Source organism: Pristiophorus japonicus, chromosome 14 (genome assembly GCF_044704955.1).
Source record: "Pristiophorus japonicus isolate sPriJap1 chromosome 14, sPriJap1.hap1, whole genome shotgun sequence".
NCBI lineage: Eukaryota > Metazoa > Chordata > Chondrichthyes > Pristiophoridae > Pristiophorus > Pristiophorus japonicus.
In genome coordinates, this window is record NC_091990.1 from 128,043,840 (window position 1) to 128,061,679 (window position 17,840).

At 43.5% G+C, this 17,840-nt stretch overlaps 1 protein-coding gene across 1 annotated transcript in view; it reads right to left on the minus strand.

The window, feature by feature from the left end:
* The window catches only part of LOC139279487 (signal peptide, CUB and EGF-like domain-containing protein 2), a 182,032-nt gene that overhangs the window by 27,974 nt on the left and 136,218 nt on the right, over positions 1 to 17,840 (minus strand). Inside the window, exon 17 of the mRNA XM_070898615.1 lies at positions 11,839 to 12,009. Within this exon, the coding sequence (XP_070754716.1) occupies positions 11,839 to 12,009 (171 nt within the window). The remainder of the gene's footprint in view (positions 1 to 11,838; positions 12,010 to 17,840) is intronic.

Here is a 17,840-nt window from a genome sequence, read left to right on the forward strand (position 1 = left end):
GCGCTGCTATGACATCCTTAATAATTGATTCCATCATTTTACCCACTACTGAGGTCAGGCTGACCGGTCTATAATTCCCTGTTTTCTCTCTCCCTCCTTTTTTAAAAAGTGGGGTTACATTGGCTACCCTCCACTCGATAGGAACTGATCCAGAGTCAATGGAATGTTGGAAAATGACTGTCAATGCATCCGCTATTTCCAAGGCCACCTCCTTAAGTACTCTGGGATGCAGTCCATCAGGCCCTGGGGATTTATCGGCCTTCAATCCCATCAATTTCCCCAACACAATTTCCCGACTAATAAAGATTTCCCTCAGTTCCCCCTCCTTACTAGACCCTCTGACCCCTTTTATATCCAGAAGGTTGTTTGTGTCCTCCTTAGTGAATACCGAACCAAAGTACTTGTTCAATTGGTCTGCCATTTCTTTGTTCCCCGTTATGACTTCCCCTGATTCTGACTGCAGGGGACCTACATTTGTCTTTACTAACCTTTTTCTCTTTACATACCTATAGAAACTTTTGCAATCCACCTTAATGTTCCCTGCAAGCTTCTTCTCGTACTCCATTTTCCCTGCCCTAATCAAACCCTTTGTCCTCCTCTGCTGAGTTCTAAATTTCTCCCAGTCCCCGGGTTCGCTGCTATTTCTGGCCAATTTGTATGCCACTTCCTTGGCTTTAATACTATCCCTGATTTCCCTAGATAGCCACGGTTGAGCCAATGACCTTCCCTCCATAAAGGTCAGAAGTGGGGATGTTCGCTTATGACTGCACAGTATTCAGTGCCATTTGCAACCCTTCGGATAATGGAGCAGTCCATGACTGCATGCAGCAAGATCTGGACTACATTCAGGCTTGGGCTGATAAGTGACAAGTAACATTCCCGCCACACAAGTGCTAGGCAATGGCCATCTCCAACAAACGAGAGTCTAACAACCGCCCCTTGACATACAATAGCATTACCATCGCCGAATCCCCACCATCAACATCCTGGGGGTCACTATTGACCAGAAACTTAACTGGACCAGCCACATAAATACTGTGGGAACAAGAGCAGGTCAGAGGCTGGGTATCCTGCGGCAGGTGTCTCACCTCCTGACTTTCCACCATCTACAAGACACAAGTCAGGAGTGTGATGGAATACTGGCTGAGTGCAGCTCCAACACCACTCAAGAAGCTCGACACTCTCCAGGACAAAGCAGCCCACTTGATTGGCAGCCCATCCACCACCTTAAACATTCACTCCCTCCATCACCGACGTACCGTGACTGCAGTGTGTACCATCTACAAGATGCACTGCAACAACTCACCAAGGTTTCTTCGGCAGCACCTCGCAAACCCACGACCTCTACCACCGAGAAGGACATGGGCAGCAGGCGCATGGGGACACCACCACCTCCATGTTCCCCTCCAAGTCACACACCATCCTGACTTGGAAGTAGATCGCCATTCGTTCATCGTCGCTGGGTCAAAGTCCTGGAACTCCCTCTCTAACAGCACTGTGGGAGAACCTTCACCACATGTACTGCAGCGGTTCAAGAAGGCAGCTCACCACCATCTTCTCAAGGGCAATTAGGGATGGGCAATAAATGCTGGCCTTGCCAGTGACGCCTACATCCCAGGAATAATTTTTTTTAAATGCTTCAATGAGGGGAACAATGGTGAATACTGAATTCCTCTCTCTCTACAACACATGGCCACATTCAGCCCCCTCCCCCAGCACTCAACAATTCCCTTCCCTCCATTACATCCTTGATCACCCAGCACGAGCACATTCCCATTACCAACACACACTTGCATCTTCCTTTCTCCCTATACATCAGCCATAAATAAGCCCCATTCTCCTCTCACTTGGCAGCCTTTGCATAATCCCCAACTTCTGTCAGGACTCCTTCCTAACTTCAAACTTCAGTCACTTGATTCCCATTCAATATCTAGTCATCCTGCTTGCATATTGTCTCTTCTCCTCTCAGCATATGCTTGTATACAGCCACTCTGCTTAATTCCCATATTTAGAAGCTTAAAGTGATTAAATGGGATAATCCTGTCTAGATGTAAACAATCCCTTGACCAGAAAACCAAAATAGGCTATGAAAGAATTAAACAGAAATTTGAGAAAAGCCAAAAATGGTCTCTTTTATTATGGAAGACAGTATATTCAATAAAAAAAATAATGGAATACCAAAACTTAATTAACAGGAAATACTTTTTCAATCCGAGGGATGTATTTATAAATGAAACAGAAATGAATAAGGTGTTTAGTTAGGACAGGAAGCAAACCTTGTGAAGCATGATAGAAGCTTTCTACAGGGAATAACTGAAGCTGTAACACACGGTATCTAAATATGGCAACTGAGCAGAGTGGCTGTGTAAAGCCATCCTTCACCAATTATGGGAAGCAACGGGAGAAAGAAAAGCAGGGGCCACAACTGTTGGAGCAAGCAATATTTTTCAAGGTGATTCTTTAAAGAAAAACTAACTCAATTATTACCATCTGGACAAAACATTTACTTATTTCTCGTAAAAAATCCTTGGAAGAATCGCCTCCCCGTGTAATAAACCTGAAAATCAGAACTGGACAATCCTGAGTTTCCATGAGCAGCAGAGAAGAAAGCTTGGTCACTCATGCATCAATAATGTTCTTTCCTCATTTGAACAGATAAAGGGGAAATTTGAAATTCCTAAATCACAATTTTTCCAGTATTTGCAAATAGGACAGCACTTAAGTGTGTTTGAGCCTTAAGCAGGTTAAACCGGACAGATCAGATTTCAAGGAATGGATTCAGGCCACAAAGGACAGGAAGAAGCAGGTCTCCTGAACTTTTGCATTCCTCATTAGCAAAAAGCATCCAGAACAAAATGTTTTTTTTTAAGGCAACATTGGAAAAGGAGTTGGATTACCAACACAGCAGATGTCCAATAGCAAGTAGGACGAGGAGAGCCATACATATGTTATAGTATGAGGTTAAAGCTCTGACCCAATCTAAAATAGTCCACCAAGTAGTTTTCCTTCATAAAACAGTAGCCTGATATAACCTGATGAGCCACATTTATACATATGTTGAGGGCATGGAACCAGTGAAGAGTGCACTGGATAAATACTCCTGTACATGAAATATGTATGAAAGACAATGAAGCAGAGTAATACCCATTAGATTTCAAGTGAATTAGTTAGACATCTGGGTCGGTTTCACAATCCAAATGAGAAAACAAAAAACAGAAGTAATACAGCAGAGCGCAAGGATTTCCAAAGAGGCACAGCTTAATTCAATATGGAATGTCACAGTAACAACAACTTTTATTTATAGAGCACCTTTAAAGTAGTAAAACATCCCAAGGCGCTTCACAGCAGTGTTGTAAGACAAAACAGATAAATTTGACACCGAGCCACATAAGAAAAAATTACTGCAGTTGATCAAAAGCTTGGTTAAAGAGGTAGGTTTTAAGGAGCATCTTAAAAGAGGAGAGAGGTAGAGAGGTGGAGAGGTTTAAGGAGGGAGTTCCAGAGCTTAGGACCCAAGCAGCTGAAGGCACGGCCACCAATGGTTGAGCAGTTATAATCAGGGATGCTTAAGAGGGCAGAATTTGAAGAGCGCAGACAACTCGTGGGGTTGTGGACATAAAGGGTTTCTAAAACAATAACAGAGATTAAATTATATGATTATTGTGTGTGCAAAATGAAAAATCGCATAAAAGTGTTAATTGCAAAAAAAATTGTATCCGCCTTTTCTTTTCTTACTCCTGTACTGAAGGTGGTGACTTGTTCTGGAAGTTATGGTTTCATGGGTATTAAGAAGTTTCCTGCACTTCATACAAGTAGACCTCGGAGTGTATGTCCGCAGATCCTTAAAGGTAGGACATGTCGATAAGGTCGTTAAAAAGGTATATGGAGTGCTTTCTATTCTATGCCAAGGCATAGAATAGAAGAGCAGGAAAGTTATGTTAGAACTGTATACAACACTAGTTAGGCTGCTGCTTGAGTACTGCGTGCAGTTCTGGTCACCCTATTACAAGGAGGATGTGATTGCACTAGAAAGGGTGCAGAGCAGATTTATGAGGATGTTGCCAGGACTGGAAAACTTTAGCTATGAGGAAAGATTGGATAGGCTGGGTTTGTTTTCTTTGGAACAGAGGAAGCTGAGGGGAGATTTAATTGAGGTGTATAAAATAAAGATAAGAGTGGAAAGGAAGGACCCATTTCCCTTAGCAGAGGGGTTAATAACCAGGGGGCATAGATTTAAAAGTAATTGGTAGAAGGATTAGAGGGAAGATGAGGAAATATTTCTTCACCCAGAGGGTGGTGGGGGTCTGGAACTCACTGCCTGAAAGGGTGGTAGAGGCAGAAACCCTCATCACATTTAAAAAGTACTTGGATGTGCACCACAGGACTACGGACCTTGTCATGTATTCAACTATCATTGTAACCCATGTATAAGCTGACCCAAGTTGTACACCTTGAGAACATTGACCACATGGGGGTGAACTTGTGGGAGACACTCCTAACCTGGACCTTCAGGTATAAAATGGGAACCTCCACCCACCTTCATTACTTGAGGTCTTGGTAATAAAGGTAACTGGTCACAGAGTGATCTTCTCTCAAGTATGGGCCTCGTCTGCATTTATACTGTATAGTAAGGACGTATCATTGGCGACGAGAAACTGGGATTTAAACCACGTGAGCATGGCAGCACAGAAGAGAGGTACTGTGTTGGTGATGATTGGGACGACTTTATTGAGAGACTACAGCAAAGTTTTGTCACTAAAGAATGGTTGGGACAGGATTTGGCCGACAAACGCAGGGCTCATCTCCTGACAGTTTGTGGATCCAGAACGTACTCCCTGATGAAGGACCTTCTAGCGCCAGAGAAGCCGACGGACAAGACGTTCGAAGAGCTCAGTAAGTTGATCGGGGAACACCTTAAACCGGCGAGCAGCATGCACATGGGCGAGGCACCGGTTTTACACACACAGACGGGGTGGCGAGAAGGGCAAAGCGTTCCAGACTTCGTGGCAGATCTTCGGCGACTGGCGAGCCCATGTAAGTTCCCAGATGCATGCAGAGCGGAGATGCTGCGAGACTTTTTTTTATTGAGGGCATCGGGCACGCTGGGGTTTTCAGGAAACTGATTGAGATCAAAGACTTGACCTTGGAAGCGGCGGCTCTGATAGCCCAGACATTTATCTCAGGGGAGGAAGAAACCAGAATGATGTATGACAAAAATCTTGGCTCAAATGCGGCAAACAACCAGGAAGTCAACATTGTTAACGCGGCACACAGTTCTCTAGGCAGACAAGGGCAATCGGACATGCCCCAGCATGTAGTCGAACCCAAAGGGGGAATTCAACAGAGACAATGGCTTGCTGAACGGCGATTCATGCCATCGCAATGGACAATGCGGCCAGTAATGGGGCCATCAACACCTGTTAATGGTGCGCTTAAGGACAGTTACAGAGACAGTCTTGACGATCGACTGGTAATGGACCTTTTGTTTCCAACAACGGGGCCTCCAGCTCATGCTGGAGGTGTGGAGGCAAACACCCAGCCAGAGCTTGCAGGTATCAGCAATATACCTGTAGAAACTGCAATGTCAGCGGTCACTTGGCGTGTATGTGCAGGAAGCCTGCAGCCAGGTTGATCAACGAGGAGGAAGGGCCCGATGTAAGCCCTACGAGGCCAAATGAATGCTGGGGGAAATCGCTGGAAGCTGAAGTTCAGCGAGTTCATGTGGAGCACATATACAGTTCATATACCAGGATGCCACCGATAATGATGAAAGTGCTCCTCAATGACACCCCAGTATCAATGGAGCGAGACACGGGGGCCAGCCAGTCCCTGATGAGTATCAAACAGTTCGAAAGGTTGTGGTGTCCAAAGCCAGGAGGCCAAAATTATTGCCGATTGACGCACAACTACGGACATATACAAAGGAGATCATTCCGGTGTTAGGCAGCGTCACGGTAGTCGTGACCCACAAAGATTCGGAGAATAGGTTGCCACTCTGGATTGTCCCGGGGGACGGTCCCGCACTGCTGGGGAGGAATTGGCTTGCTGCCATGAACTGGAAATGGGGTGATGTCAATGCAATTTATTCTGTGGAGCGAGTATCATGCTCACAGGTCCTGGACAAATTTGACTCATTATTTCAACCCGGCATCGGCACTTTCATGGGGGCCAAGGTAGTGATTCACATAAACCCGGACGCCAGGCCAGTGCACCACAAGGCCGGAGCGGTGCCGTACGTGATGCAGGAAAAGATAGAATGCGAATTGGACCGCCTGCTGAGGGAAGGCATCATCTCGCCAGTCGAATTCAGTGACTGGGCGAGCCCAATCGTGCCGGTGCTCAAGGCGGATGGGTCGGTCAGGATATGTGGCGATTACAAGGCCACCATCAATCGGGTGTCATTCCAAGACCAGTACCCGCTCCCGAGAGCGGAGGACCTCTTTGCGACGCTATCCGGTGGCAAACTTTTTTCAAAATTGGACCTGACCTCAGCTTACATGACCCAGGAGCTGGCGAGTGAGTCGAAGAAGCTGACCACTATCACGACACACAAGGAGTTGTTTGAGTGAGTACAACAGATGTCCGTTTGGGATTCGTTCGGCCGCCGCGATCTTTCAGCGAAATATGGAAAGTCTCCTCAAGTCAATTCCAAGGATGGTGGTTTTTCAAGACGACATCCTCATCACGGGTCGCGATACTGAAGAACACCTCCACAACCTGGAGGAGGTGCTACGCAGACTGGACCGGGTAGGGCTGCGACTGAAAAAGGCGAAGTGCGTCTTCTTAGCTCCAGAGGTAGAATTCCTGGGGAGGAGGGTAGCAGCAGACGGGATCAGACCCACTGTGTCCAAAACGGAAGCGATCCAGAGAGCACCCAGACCCCGTAATACGACGGAGCTACGTTCATTCCTGGGGCTCCTGAACTATTTTGGTAACTTTCTTCCCAAATTGAGCACGCTATTACAGCCGCTACATGTGCTCCGACACAAAGGTCGCGATCGGGTCTGGGGGGAGAGCCAGGAAAGGGCTTTTGTTGGAGCATAACAAATTGCGTGCTCCAACAAACTATTAACGTTATATGATCCATGTAAGAAACTTGTTCTAATGTGCGATGCATCATCCTGTGGGGTCGGGTGTGTGTTGCAGCATGTGAATGCCAATGGTCAGTTATAGCCGGTAGCTTATGTCTCCAGAAATCTGTCCCAGGCAGAAAGGGGCTACAGGATGGTAGAAAAGGAAGCGCTAGCATGTGTATATGCAGTAAAAAAAATGCACCAGTACCTGTTTGGCAGGAAATTTGAGCTGGAGACAGATCACAAACCCCTAACGTCCCTTTTGGCCGACAACAAGGCCATAAATGCAAATGCATCAGCCCGCATACAGAGGCGGGCACTCATGTTAGCCGCCTATGACTACACAATTCGGCACAGACCAGGCACTGAAAATTGCGCCGATGCACTCAGCAGGCTCCCACTAGCCACCACTGAGGGGGCAACTGAGCATGCTGCTGAGATGATTATGGCTGTTGAAGCTTTTGAAAGTGAAGGCTCACCTGTGACAGCCCGTCAGATTAAAGTCTGGACAAATAAAGACCCGCTACTGTCTTTAATTAAGAAAAGTGCCCTGAATGGAGACTGGGCAGCCACATACGGGGCATGCCCTGAGGAATTTAAACCGTTTCATAGGCGCAAGGATGAACTCTCGATTCAGGCCGATTGTCTACTGTGGGGAAACCGAGTAGTCATGCCCCAGATGGGCAGAGGGGTGTTTATCAGAGAACTTCACAATGAACACCCGGGCATTGTCACGATGAAGGCAATTGCCAGGTCACACGTTTGGTGGCCAGGGATAGATGCAGACCTGGAACTTTTGTGTTCGCAGGTGCAACACATGTGCTCAGCTGGGCAACGCACCCAGGGAAGCCCCCCTTAGCCCCTGGCCCGCCAAGCCATGGTCACACATCCATGTGGACTACGCAGGTCTTTTCATGGGAAAAATGTTTTTGGTTGTAGTACGCCTACTCCAAATGGATTGAGTGTGCCATTTTAAATTCAAGCACATCCACTGCCACGGTAGAAAGTCTACAGGCAATGTTCGCTGCCCATGGTCTACCGGATGTCTTGGTCAGCGACAATGGCCCGTGCTTCACAAGCACTGAATTCCAGGACTTCATGGCAGGCAATGGAATCAACCATGTCAGAATGGCACCGTTCAAGCCGGCCTCAAACGACCAGACGAAATGAGCAGTGCAGATAATCAAACAGGGGATGGTCAGAATCCAAGGGGGTTCCCTAAAAAGCTGCTTATCACGTCTCCTGTTGGCCAATAGATCCCGACCACACTCGCTCACAGGGGTTCCACCCGCAGAGCTACTAATGAAAAGGATGCTCAAAACCAGATTATCCCTTATACACCCCACTATGAAAGAAATTGTTGAGAGCAGGCATCAGTCACAATGTGACTACCATGACAGGAATGCGAGGGCGCGATGTATTGATGTCAATGACCCTGCTTTTGTCCTTAATTAAGCTGACTTGCAGGCACTGTGATTGCCAAAGAGGGGAATAGGGTTTTGGTAGTTAAACTTACCAATGGACAAATCTGCCGCAAACACGTGGATCAAACTAAAAGGAGGTTCAGCAACCCCATAGAAGAAGCAGAGGAAGAACACGACGTAGAGTTTACTCCACCACAGGTGACCGAACACGGAACGAAGTGGAGGAGAGCCCAGTCACTGTGGGCAGTCCGGACAGGCCTGAGGCACCGCAAACAGCAGACACTCAAGCCAGTGCCCAACAACCGGAGCCCCAACTCAGGCGCTCTACAAGGGAGCGTAAACCACCAGAGAGACTTAACCTGTGATCCCAATAAGATTTTGCGGGGGAGGTTATGTCATGTATTCAACCATCATTGTAACCCATGTATAAGCTGACCTAAGTTGTACACCTTGAGAACATTGACCACAATGGGGTGAACTTGTGGAAGACACTCCTAACCTGGACCTTCAGGTATAAAAGGAGAAGCTCCACCCACCTTCATCACTTGAGGTCTTGGTAATAAAGGTAACTGGTCACAGAGTAACCTTCTCTCAAGTATGGGCCTCGTCTGCATTTATACCGTATAGTAAGGACATATCAGACCTAGTGCTAGAAGGTGGGATTCGGCTGGGTAGCTCTTTTTCGACCAGCCCAAACATGATGGGCCAAATGGCCTCCTTCTGTGACATAATTTTTCTATGATGATATCCTTCATGAGTGAGGCTACGTAGTGACTGTTGGTAGGCAATTTAACTATTGGTGTGGGGGGGGATAATTCTCATCAACTCTGATTGTCACACATGCACATTCTGGAGGGGGTCACAAAACAGCTGTCTGACAGAGAACTCTGGCTAATTTTTGCCCTCTCTAGCCCAGGGACACAGGCCAACAGCAGTACCCCACCACTGACTGATAATAGGAAACAACGTGCCTTGATTGTAACTACAACCTTCCTGTTCTCTATGGCTCACTAAGACACTACATAGCACATTTATGAACTGAACCACAAAAAATGATTTCTACCATTAATTTTCTGTTTTATCTTTCACATTTGTTGTGGTCTCTGTACGACAGAGCTGCCAAATCAGTTTTGGTTTAAAAACAGCTACTTTGTGCATGCCATTCGGAAGAACAAGCCTTTCTCCATATGGTTAAAGGGGCTTGCATCCAATCTGTCTTGTTAATCACAAATATGATTCAAAACAATTCCACAATGTTGACAGTTCTGATACTGTTATGACACTGTAATGGTTTGAGTGTTGCATGAGGAGGGTGGAAGTAAAATAGGTCCATCATTATGCTAGCTCAGAATCTGCTTCAGCTCATTTGAATAGTCATTGCTGCCCATGCAACTGTGGCCTTCTGGAGGGACCAAGCCCAACAGGGGAACTATAAATTCTCACCAGCAGACCCAAATCAAAAGGATGTGCACACTTAAAAGTATACAGGGACAACTAATTATTTCATCCTTGATCAAACTTCAAAAATCATTTTTAGATAATGGTCAGCATTGGCCAAGGCTGGGGAGGGGCCTGGGGGAGAAGGGACAGATTTAAATGAAGTGGAAGGAAATCCAATAGGGAGGCATAAATGAGAGTGAAGGAGTGGCATAACACCCAACCCCATTTGATGATGGCTAATTAGACATTCAGTGAAGTGAGTGAGAGGAGAATTGCTCAATTTGGCACTTCAAGGCACTGTCCCCAGAGGACAACAGTGCCCCATTGCTGGAGCTGGTGGTTAGCAAGCTCAACACCATGTATAGTAGCTGCAGGACCTGGGAACAGATGCAGAAGGAGCTGGCAGGGTTAACGGAATGTGGCAAGGAAATGCTACCCAACAGTGCGATGGATCGCATGTTGACCCAAAGATTGCTTTCTGCAAAGTGCTGCCTGTTTCATAAATACTCCTCACCCACACAAAGCCCTCACACAGCCTTGAAGCCAATTCTCTGCATCTCCTGCATACCCAGGAGATGCAACGTAGAATCAAAAACCTTACCACTCTCACACCTTTTGGGACCTTAATACCCTTAGTTCTTTTAAAGCAATCTAGCTGCATGATACACATTCACTTACTGACACCCCTGTTCCAAGCAGGTTGTGCACACGTCTATCACAACTTCTAACCACAACGTTTCTGCTGGTGCTACCATGTCCACCTCGAGGGCATAATTCCAAAAGGTCTCAGTGGTTATTCGTAGCTGCCCAAGGCACGTCTCTGCTGACATGTCCAAGGAACTCGGACAGAGTCTTTGGACCCACCTACATGGGTGCCCAGCTCAGGTAATGGCAGAGCTCCCTGTAATGAAACCTCTGAAAATCCTTGCTGTTTTCTAGCTCTCTGAGGGTAAAAAGAATTTCAAAAGGCGTTTCAATGCTATCCAGAGGGTACTGCTGCCTAACTCAGGAAAACTGCTTTCTCAGTGCTGCCCAAGTGCAAAACCCTGGGCTTTGAATTCAAACTGTGCTCACGGCATCTGCCCCAAGTCTGCTCTCCACCTCATGCCTAGTGTGTGCCTGCACCAATGGTGCACTTCAATGGAATTTCAAGTCCCACCTTTATAATATGTACTGCAGATTATCTCTGTCATCTGTGGTCAAATATAAACTATTTAGCTCAAGTTGTTTTTTGTCCCCCAATGGTACCTTTGAGAGCTACCCTTGAAACCACTCAAAAAAAGTATGAATAAAATTACATTAAAAATGTAAATTTAAGAAACAACTTGCATTTATACAAGTGTCATTGACATCCCAAAATGCTTCACGGCCAATGAAGTAGTTTTGAAGTGTAGTCACTGTTGTTATGTAGACATTGCAGCAGCCATTTTGTGCACAGTATGGTCCCACAAACAGCAATGAGATTAATCACCAGATATTCTGTTTTTGGTAGTGTTGGTTGAGGGGTTAATGTTGACCAGGAGAAGTCTTTTTTGAAAGTACCATGGGAGCTTTAACATTACCCGAGCAGGAAATTGGGATCTAGGTTCAATGTCTGAACTAAGAAATGACACCTTCATCAATGTGGCACTTCTTCAGTACTGCATTGATGTGTCAGCCTAGATTATGTACTCCAATCCTGAAGCAGGGCTTGAACCTACAACTTTCTAACTCACAAAGCTCGAGCTTCACTCTCATGGCATTTGAAAGAATTACTTTTAGGCTCTAATGAATGTTACACTTGAGATGACAATCTATCTTTATCTTTCAGAAGCCGAGAGACCTGCTGTGCATTTCCAGCATTTTAATTGTACCATATTTTATCACTGTTCCATTTGTATTAGCTTGTCAAAATACCTCACCTCCACATTCTGAAACATTACGTGCACCAGTTGACCTTTGGTTCCCTTGGCTCTCAGGGTTTGGGCAGGGCTCACACGAAAGCTGTCCTTCTTCATCCTGATATGTGCCAGCAGGACATAACATACACTTCTCCTGTTCGCCATCATAGTACGTGCCAACACTACAACTAACTAACAACAGAAATCAGAAGGAACAGTCACTATATAGATGGAAGAGAACACGTTTTTCAGATTTGACAGGATAATCTGCACACCTCATACTGACTTGTTGAAAAGCGTAAAAATTGCTTTTATGGAGCTATGTAAAAAATGCTGAAAGATAACTACAGCAGACTGCGAGACACCAGTAAATGTAATTGCAAACAGATTTAAATCTGCTTCGCATAGAGTCAAAAGCACATCTGACTCTTCATGCTGATTTTGAATGTGCTTTTATCTCAATATAACATTAAAGCTTAAGTTATTACATGCTGAATGTTTGTACGACAGTGGTACGCTTCTACTGTTTAATTTAATTTGTATTAGTTGTGTATGAACTACTAACATTTGACACAGGCTTAGATAATATCATATCTTATTTTAAATAACCAACCGATTCATTAATCGCAGCTACACTGTAATATGAATTGGTTGACTGCACATAGTGAAACTTAGGTTCTATTTGATGTTATTTACTATTCATTTCTACAGATTTATTTTCAAGTAGCTTGAACTGGCAATATTTTTAGTACTCCAATCACTATACAGTGAAAACATGTGGCAGTACATGCCCAAGAGATCCCACAAACCTCAATATAAAGATATCAAATGCAATACATATTTTTGATACATTATAACTTTTGATCAGAGACATTCTACTGTATTTGTGTCACTCCTCAGCAGAGAGAAAAAAAACATACATTTAGTATGTGTGCCCTTGACTATAATTACAATTCTTCAGGCTCCCAAAGACAGTGTTATAAAACGTTATTTTATATTTTGTATACCACAAGTGGCCTTTTAATTTTTATTTTACAAAGTATTTATTATAAACAAATGCATTCCTAAGATAACATATTCTCCCATAAATATATCTGACCGTACTTCGGTCTAACCATTCAGATTAGTTAGCAAAAGGAATATAGCCCTATGGGTCATCTCGTGACGATCTGAATTGGTGTATTGAATACTGTAATTGAGTCGGATTTGATATTGATATTAGCATTTTTAATATCAAAAGCACTCTGAAGATCACATCATTAATGCACTTCAATGTGATTCCACATAATGATTAAGTCCAATTGAGCCGGCATAGTACATTGATGCTTGTGTGCTAAGCTGTGCTGCAAAGTAACAGGATGTGAAATCACACCCGCAAATACCCATGCGCCAAGTTCCTGTGATCTTTGACAAATTGTCAAGCAAGTGACACCAAACATACTGAGCACTTCTTCACAAGGGTGGAGGAAAGGAAGGAAAATTAGAGGATGAGAAACTGGATCACTCTCATGCAATTCATAGTTGTTGACTCAAGTGACACTGCTATAAAGCCAAGGAGGAGGTTATCATGTGAAAAACTGTAAAAAAAAAAAAAATGGGGCTAAAAAATACATCTGTAACTTATGTTTCTACTTCCCTTTTTACAAGTGGCATGTCCACTTTTCCTCATTGTCTGTCTTCCATGCCCTGGAATATCAGTGTTGCAAATGCATCTCATGGAATTTTGTTTAATTAACTATATTCTAAAGAAAATAGTCTATTAAATAGTTCTACCAGAGTGACAAGCTGTATTAATTAATTTGGCATGATACCATTTGATGTAATTTCATGCTCCTCACAGTCAATGTGGTTACTGTGTAAATGGTACACCAAAATAATTAGCTTGTTCTGAGAGTTTGGTGTAAAGCAAACGTCCGTATTGGTATAAATTCTGCACCATATTCTTTTTTCTTCATTCTTTTTCTGAAAAAGTTCTTCCATTCCCAGTTGTCCTCTCCTGAAGGCATCACTCCTTGGTTAAAGAAGCATTCCAGTGTCTCACTCAAGTGGTCAATCTTCATGTGTTCGCAGGATAGTCACCCTGCCGTTTAGGCCAGCAAACCATGTGAGAGCTTCATTTTAATATATTCATATGTGGTAATAACATGGAAATCAATGCATGGAAATCAATGCATGGAAATCAATGCACGATTCCTCACCTTTTCAATAGAAATGTGCTTTGCGTCCACAAAGAAGCTGCTGAGCTGACAGCAAGTTAATGTTGAAAGAGGGACCAGCTTGTAATTTTATTTGGAACATGTACAAGCATAGGCTTTAGCGTCTGGTTTGTAAGAGTTAAATTTTTGTATATTATTTTTGTCACTTTTTTGGGGGGGGGACTTTTGTCTCTGATTTTTACCAACACAATAAAAAGTCTGGATATTATAACCCCAAGGGATATTACTCTCTTATATTCTTTGGAAGGGGAAGAAAAAGATGAAAGGAGAGATGTGCATTGGACTCAACTGCACCAGAGGCAGGAGAGAGAGAACAAAATAAAGAGAGAAGAAAAGTATATTTTATGCCAACTGAGAGGTTTAACATCTCATCTGCAGGATGGTAACTCTGACAGTGCAACGCTCTCTCAGCACTGCAGTGGAATGTCAGCCTAGAATATATGCTCAAGTCTCTGGAGTGGGGCTTGAACCTTCTAACTCAGAGGTCAGACTACTACCACTGAGCCAAGGTCGACACTTATCCATCCTTATGCCCCCATACCCATACAGCTGTCCACGTGACCCTGGCACAACTACCTTTCCGTCCAATCCTTCAGCATATTGAAGCTGAACAGGACAGACTCTCGAAGACTAGAGCCCAAGGCCTCTATATCAGCAGTGGGAGCATTCACAAGAGATTCTTCTACTGTTTGAAGGTCCGGAATCTCTCCAAGCTCTAATTTAGATGTCACTGGAGTTCATGGTAGACTGCAGTTGAACTAAGTAATAATGCACATCTGCAGACAGTGGACTCCTCCATAGCCATTGCCAAACCTTCCAGAATGTTTGACATGCTCTCTAATAATATTGTTCAGTTAGCATCCTTCTTTTAAATGCTTGCCCCATGAGATTCAAATCCCCATGCTTTGAAGTTGAGAAGGGCTTTCTGACCACGATGTTTCTAGTCCTCCACTATCACAAGCAGATAACAAAATGAACTGAGGAAGCACGATGTCCATGACGCCATCTGCAGATGTTTATATTTTACACCGCGCGTACTCAGAGATAGAACGCACCAGGAAAAACTCCTTCCAAAGGGCATGTTGATGCCTCTGACAACATGACCATCACTTTGCTTACTTTATAGGGTTGCCTTCAATGCTATTCCTGTCATTTACTATAAAGTAAATGGAACATTATAATCTGGCTTCTGACCACCTGAACTGCACTGAAAATGAATTTTTCATTCCTAATCAGCATAGACCTTTGCAAAATTATACTGAGTTTACTTTCTTATTATTCATTCCAGGTAACCACTCAGAATTTCTGCCCCTGTTCTAGTTCCTCAAACAGCGTTTGTTAAAATTTAAATCCATATTATGCAAAAACAGAATCTGCTCGATGGCATGATTAAGGCTTATAAAAAATGATTAAAGAACATGTTATCCCTTTTTCAGCACTTCAGCCTGCCCATCTGATGATATAGACACACACTATGGCATCACACTGATTGGAGATGAACCAAATAAAAGAGGTCATGGTCTAACATTTTACCACTTTCTTAATAGGAATCACACCTCGACGCGTCAAGGAAAATCACAACAGCTGATGCAGATTAATGCAGTGTCATCAGAGTCACCCCATCTGAACAGTTCACATGCTGAGGACATGCTGTGTAACCATGTGCGCAAGGCATCAATCACAAACTAGTATGAATGCAGAACCATTTAAAATTTTACATGGTCAATAAAAAAAATATATATCACATTTAACTTTGAGCATAGGAACTCTCAAAGAACAGACACTACTGCATTTAGAATAAAGGCCAACATGATCACTACTTGAACCGATGACAGAATCTAAACAGATTGAACAAAACAGGAAATTCATTATGTAGAATAATGAATGGCACATTATTACAGTTAATGCTTGCGAGATTAAGTACTTAAAATATAAACATTTTCTTTGGATTAAACCACAATCTTTTGAAGGAATGAGCCATTGCATTGGTTTGTGTATTAAAATGAATGCACACATCTGTATTTTCTTGAACCGAACCAACATTAGAAGGCCTCTGTAGTCTATTAGTCACAGTTATTCATTCATAGATAAACAAACATGGATGAAAAACAAGCACACCAAAGGCTACTGGAGACGATTCCTTGCACATTATTAGTATCTTGGGAAAAAGCTGGTACCACTCCCAAGGCTTGTAAAACAATCCTAAGCTCTGTAATGTTGTAGAGCTAAATGTAAATCGACCTTATTGAAAACATACCCTAAGTAAAGTTGCTTTAAATGGAGTGCCTGATGGATTGGCACATGATCTCTGATAAATCAGTTGCTCACAGCATAATATCCCAATAAAAATAGGTCGGCTTGGGGAAATAAATATCTTAAGACTGAATTGTTGTATCTTGTGATTCTTTCTAGAATTACCAGTGCTGATGTCCATTGTCTGTCAATACCTTAAACCATAATAAATGCAAACCACTTGATAATTATAGATTAAAACACAGATTGGAGATTATTAACATTATCTCAACTCATCAATGTGTTCCTGTTTTGCAACGTACTCCAAAGCGCATAACTGTATATATAACATATATAATTGTCGTGATTTCTTCTTTTCTCTGCCTTTCGCCCTGTTGGCTGGAGTGTGCGATCAAATTATAATTTGGCAAAGCAGTGATATTATAACTGTTGAAGTGGATTTTCGGACATAGCAAAGCAGGATGGGGTAAGCCACCACTAAATGAACTTTGTACCAAGAAGCCTATCTGCTGTCTCTGATATGAACTCTGCAGCAACAAGTGACTCCTGGCCAGATGCAGGCCACTGTTTCATAGAAAGCTTTGCAACAGAATAACTAACCACAAAAGAAGATACAGAGGAAGGGCCCCCAAACTCGTGCCATGCTATCAGGTTTCACTAAGACTAAAAAGTTGTATGTAAATGAATTGCGTTGCCATATGGATTGATTGGTTGTATGTAAATGAATTTAAATGATTGTATTCCGCCCCCTGTAAACTGCTTATAACCCCGCGGCACAAGGCACTCGGGGAGAAGATGTTCGCAGATCGCGGGATCTCAACTCTTCTCCCAGAGCTCTGTTAGCAATAAAGTTGTCTCTCTTACTTTACTAGAGTCTATGTGAATTTATTTTCATTAACAAATTGGCGTAGTCGGCAGGATACCGCGGAGCTGGATAGTCGTATGACCAAGTAGAATGGGACAGTAGTCAATTTCTGACCACCCAGAAATTATACTGGGGGAAGTGGCTGGCCGGCGAAGTGGTATCGAATGAATAAAATAGATTAAGTAAGTAAAGAGACATAACTTGATAGTATGTGATAGCATGTGATAGTATGTGATAAGAGTTAAGAAATTCAGACTGTAGTGGCATACAACGAAGACTGAAAGTAACGTAATTAGTGATGCGGGGGTTGATTATTTTAGTCCAATGTTCATAGAAGGTGATATAGAAATCGGTGCAGAAGGGAGTTGATCACTCCAACCAAGAGCCGGACTCCGGTGGTAAGGAAACACGTTAATCTTCGCAAGCAAGACAAGAGGTCTCTGCGAGGTGAATCGTGGCCGTAAGTATTTAAGTTCGGAAATTCCATAAACTAAAGGTAAATACAGGAACATAGAATAAACATCTTCAATGGCAGGTAAGGAAACGGACGTTACATGTGGACCGCCCGGGTCCCTAATTAACTCTTACATGACCGATCGACAAGTCTTAATTTAAAAAAATGCAGAAAGATGGCTGGGATGTATCCCAGACATTAGAACAACAACAAAATTGGATGGCAAAACAAAAGA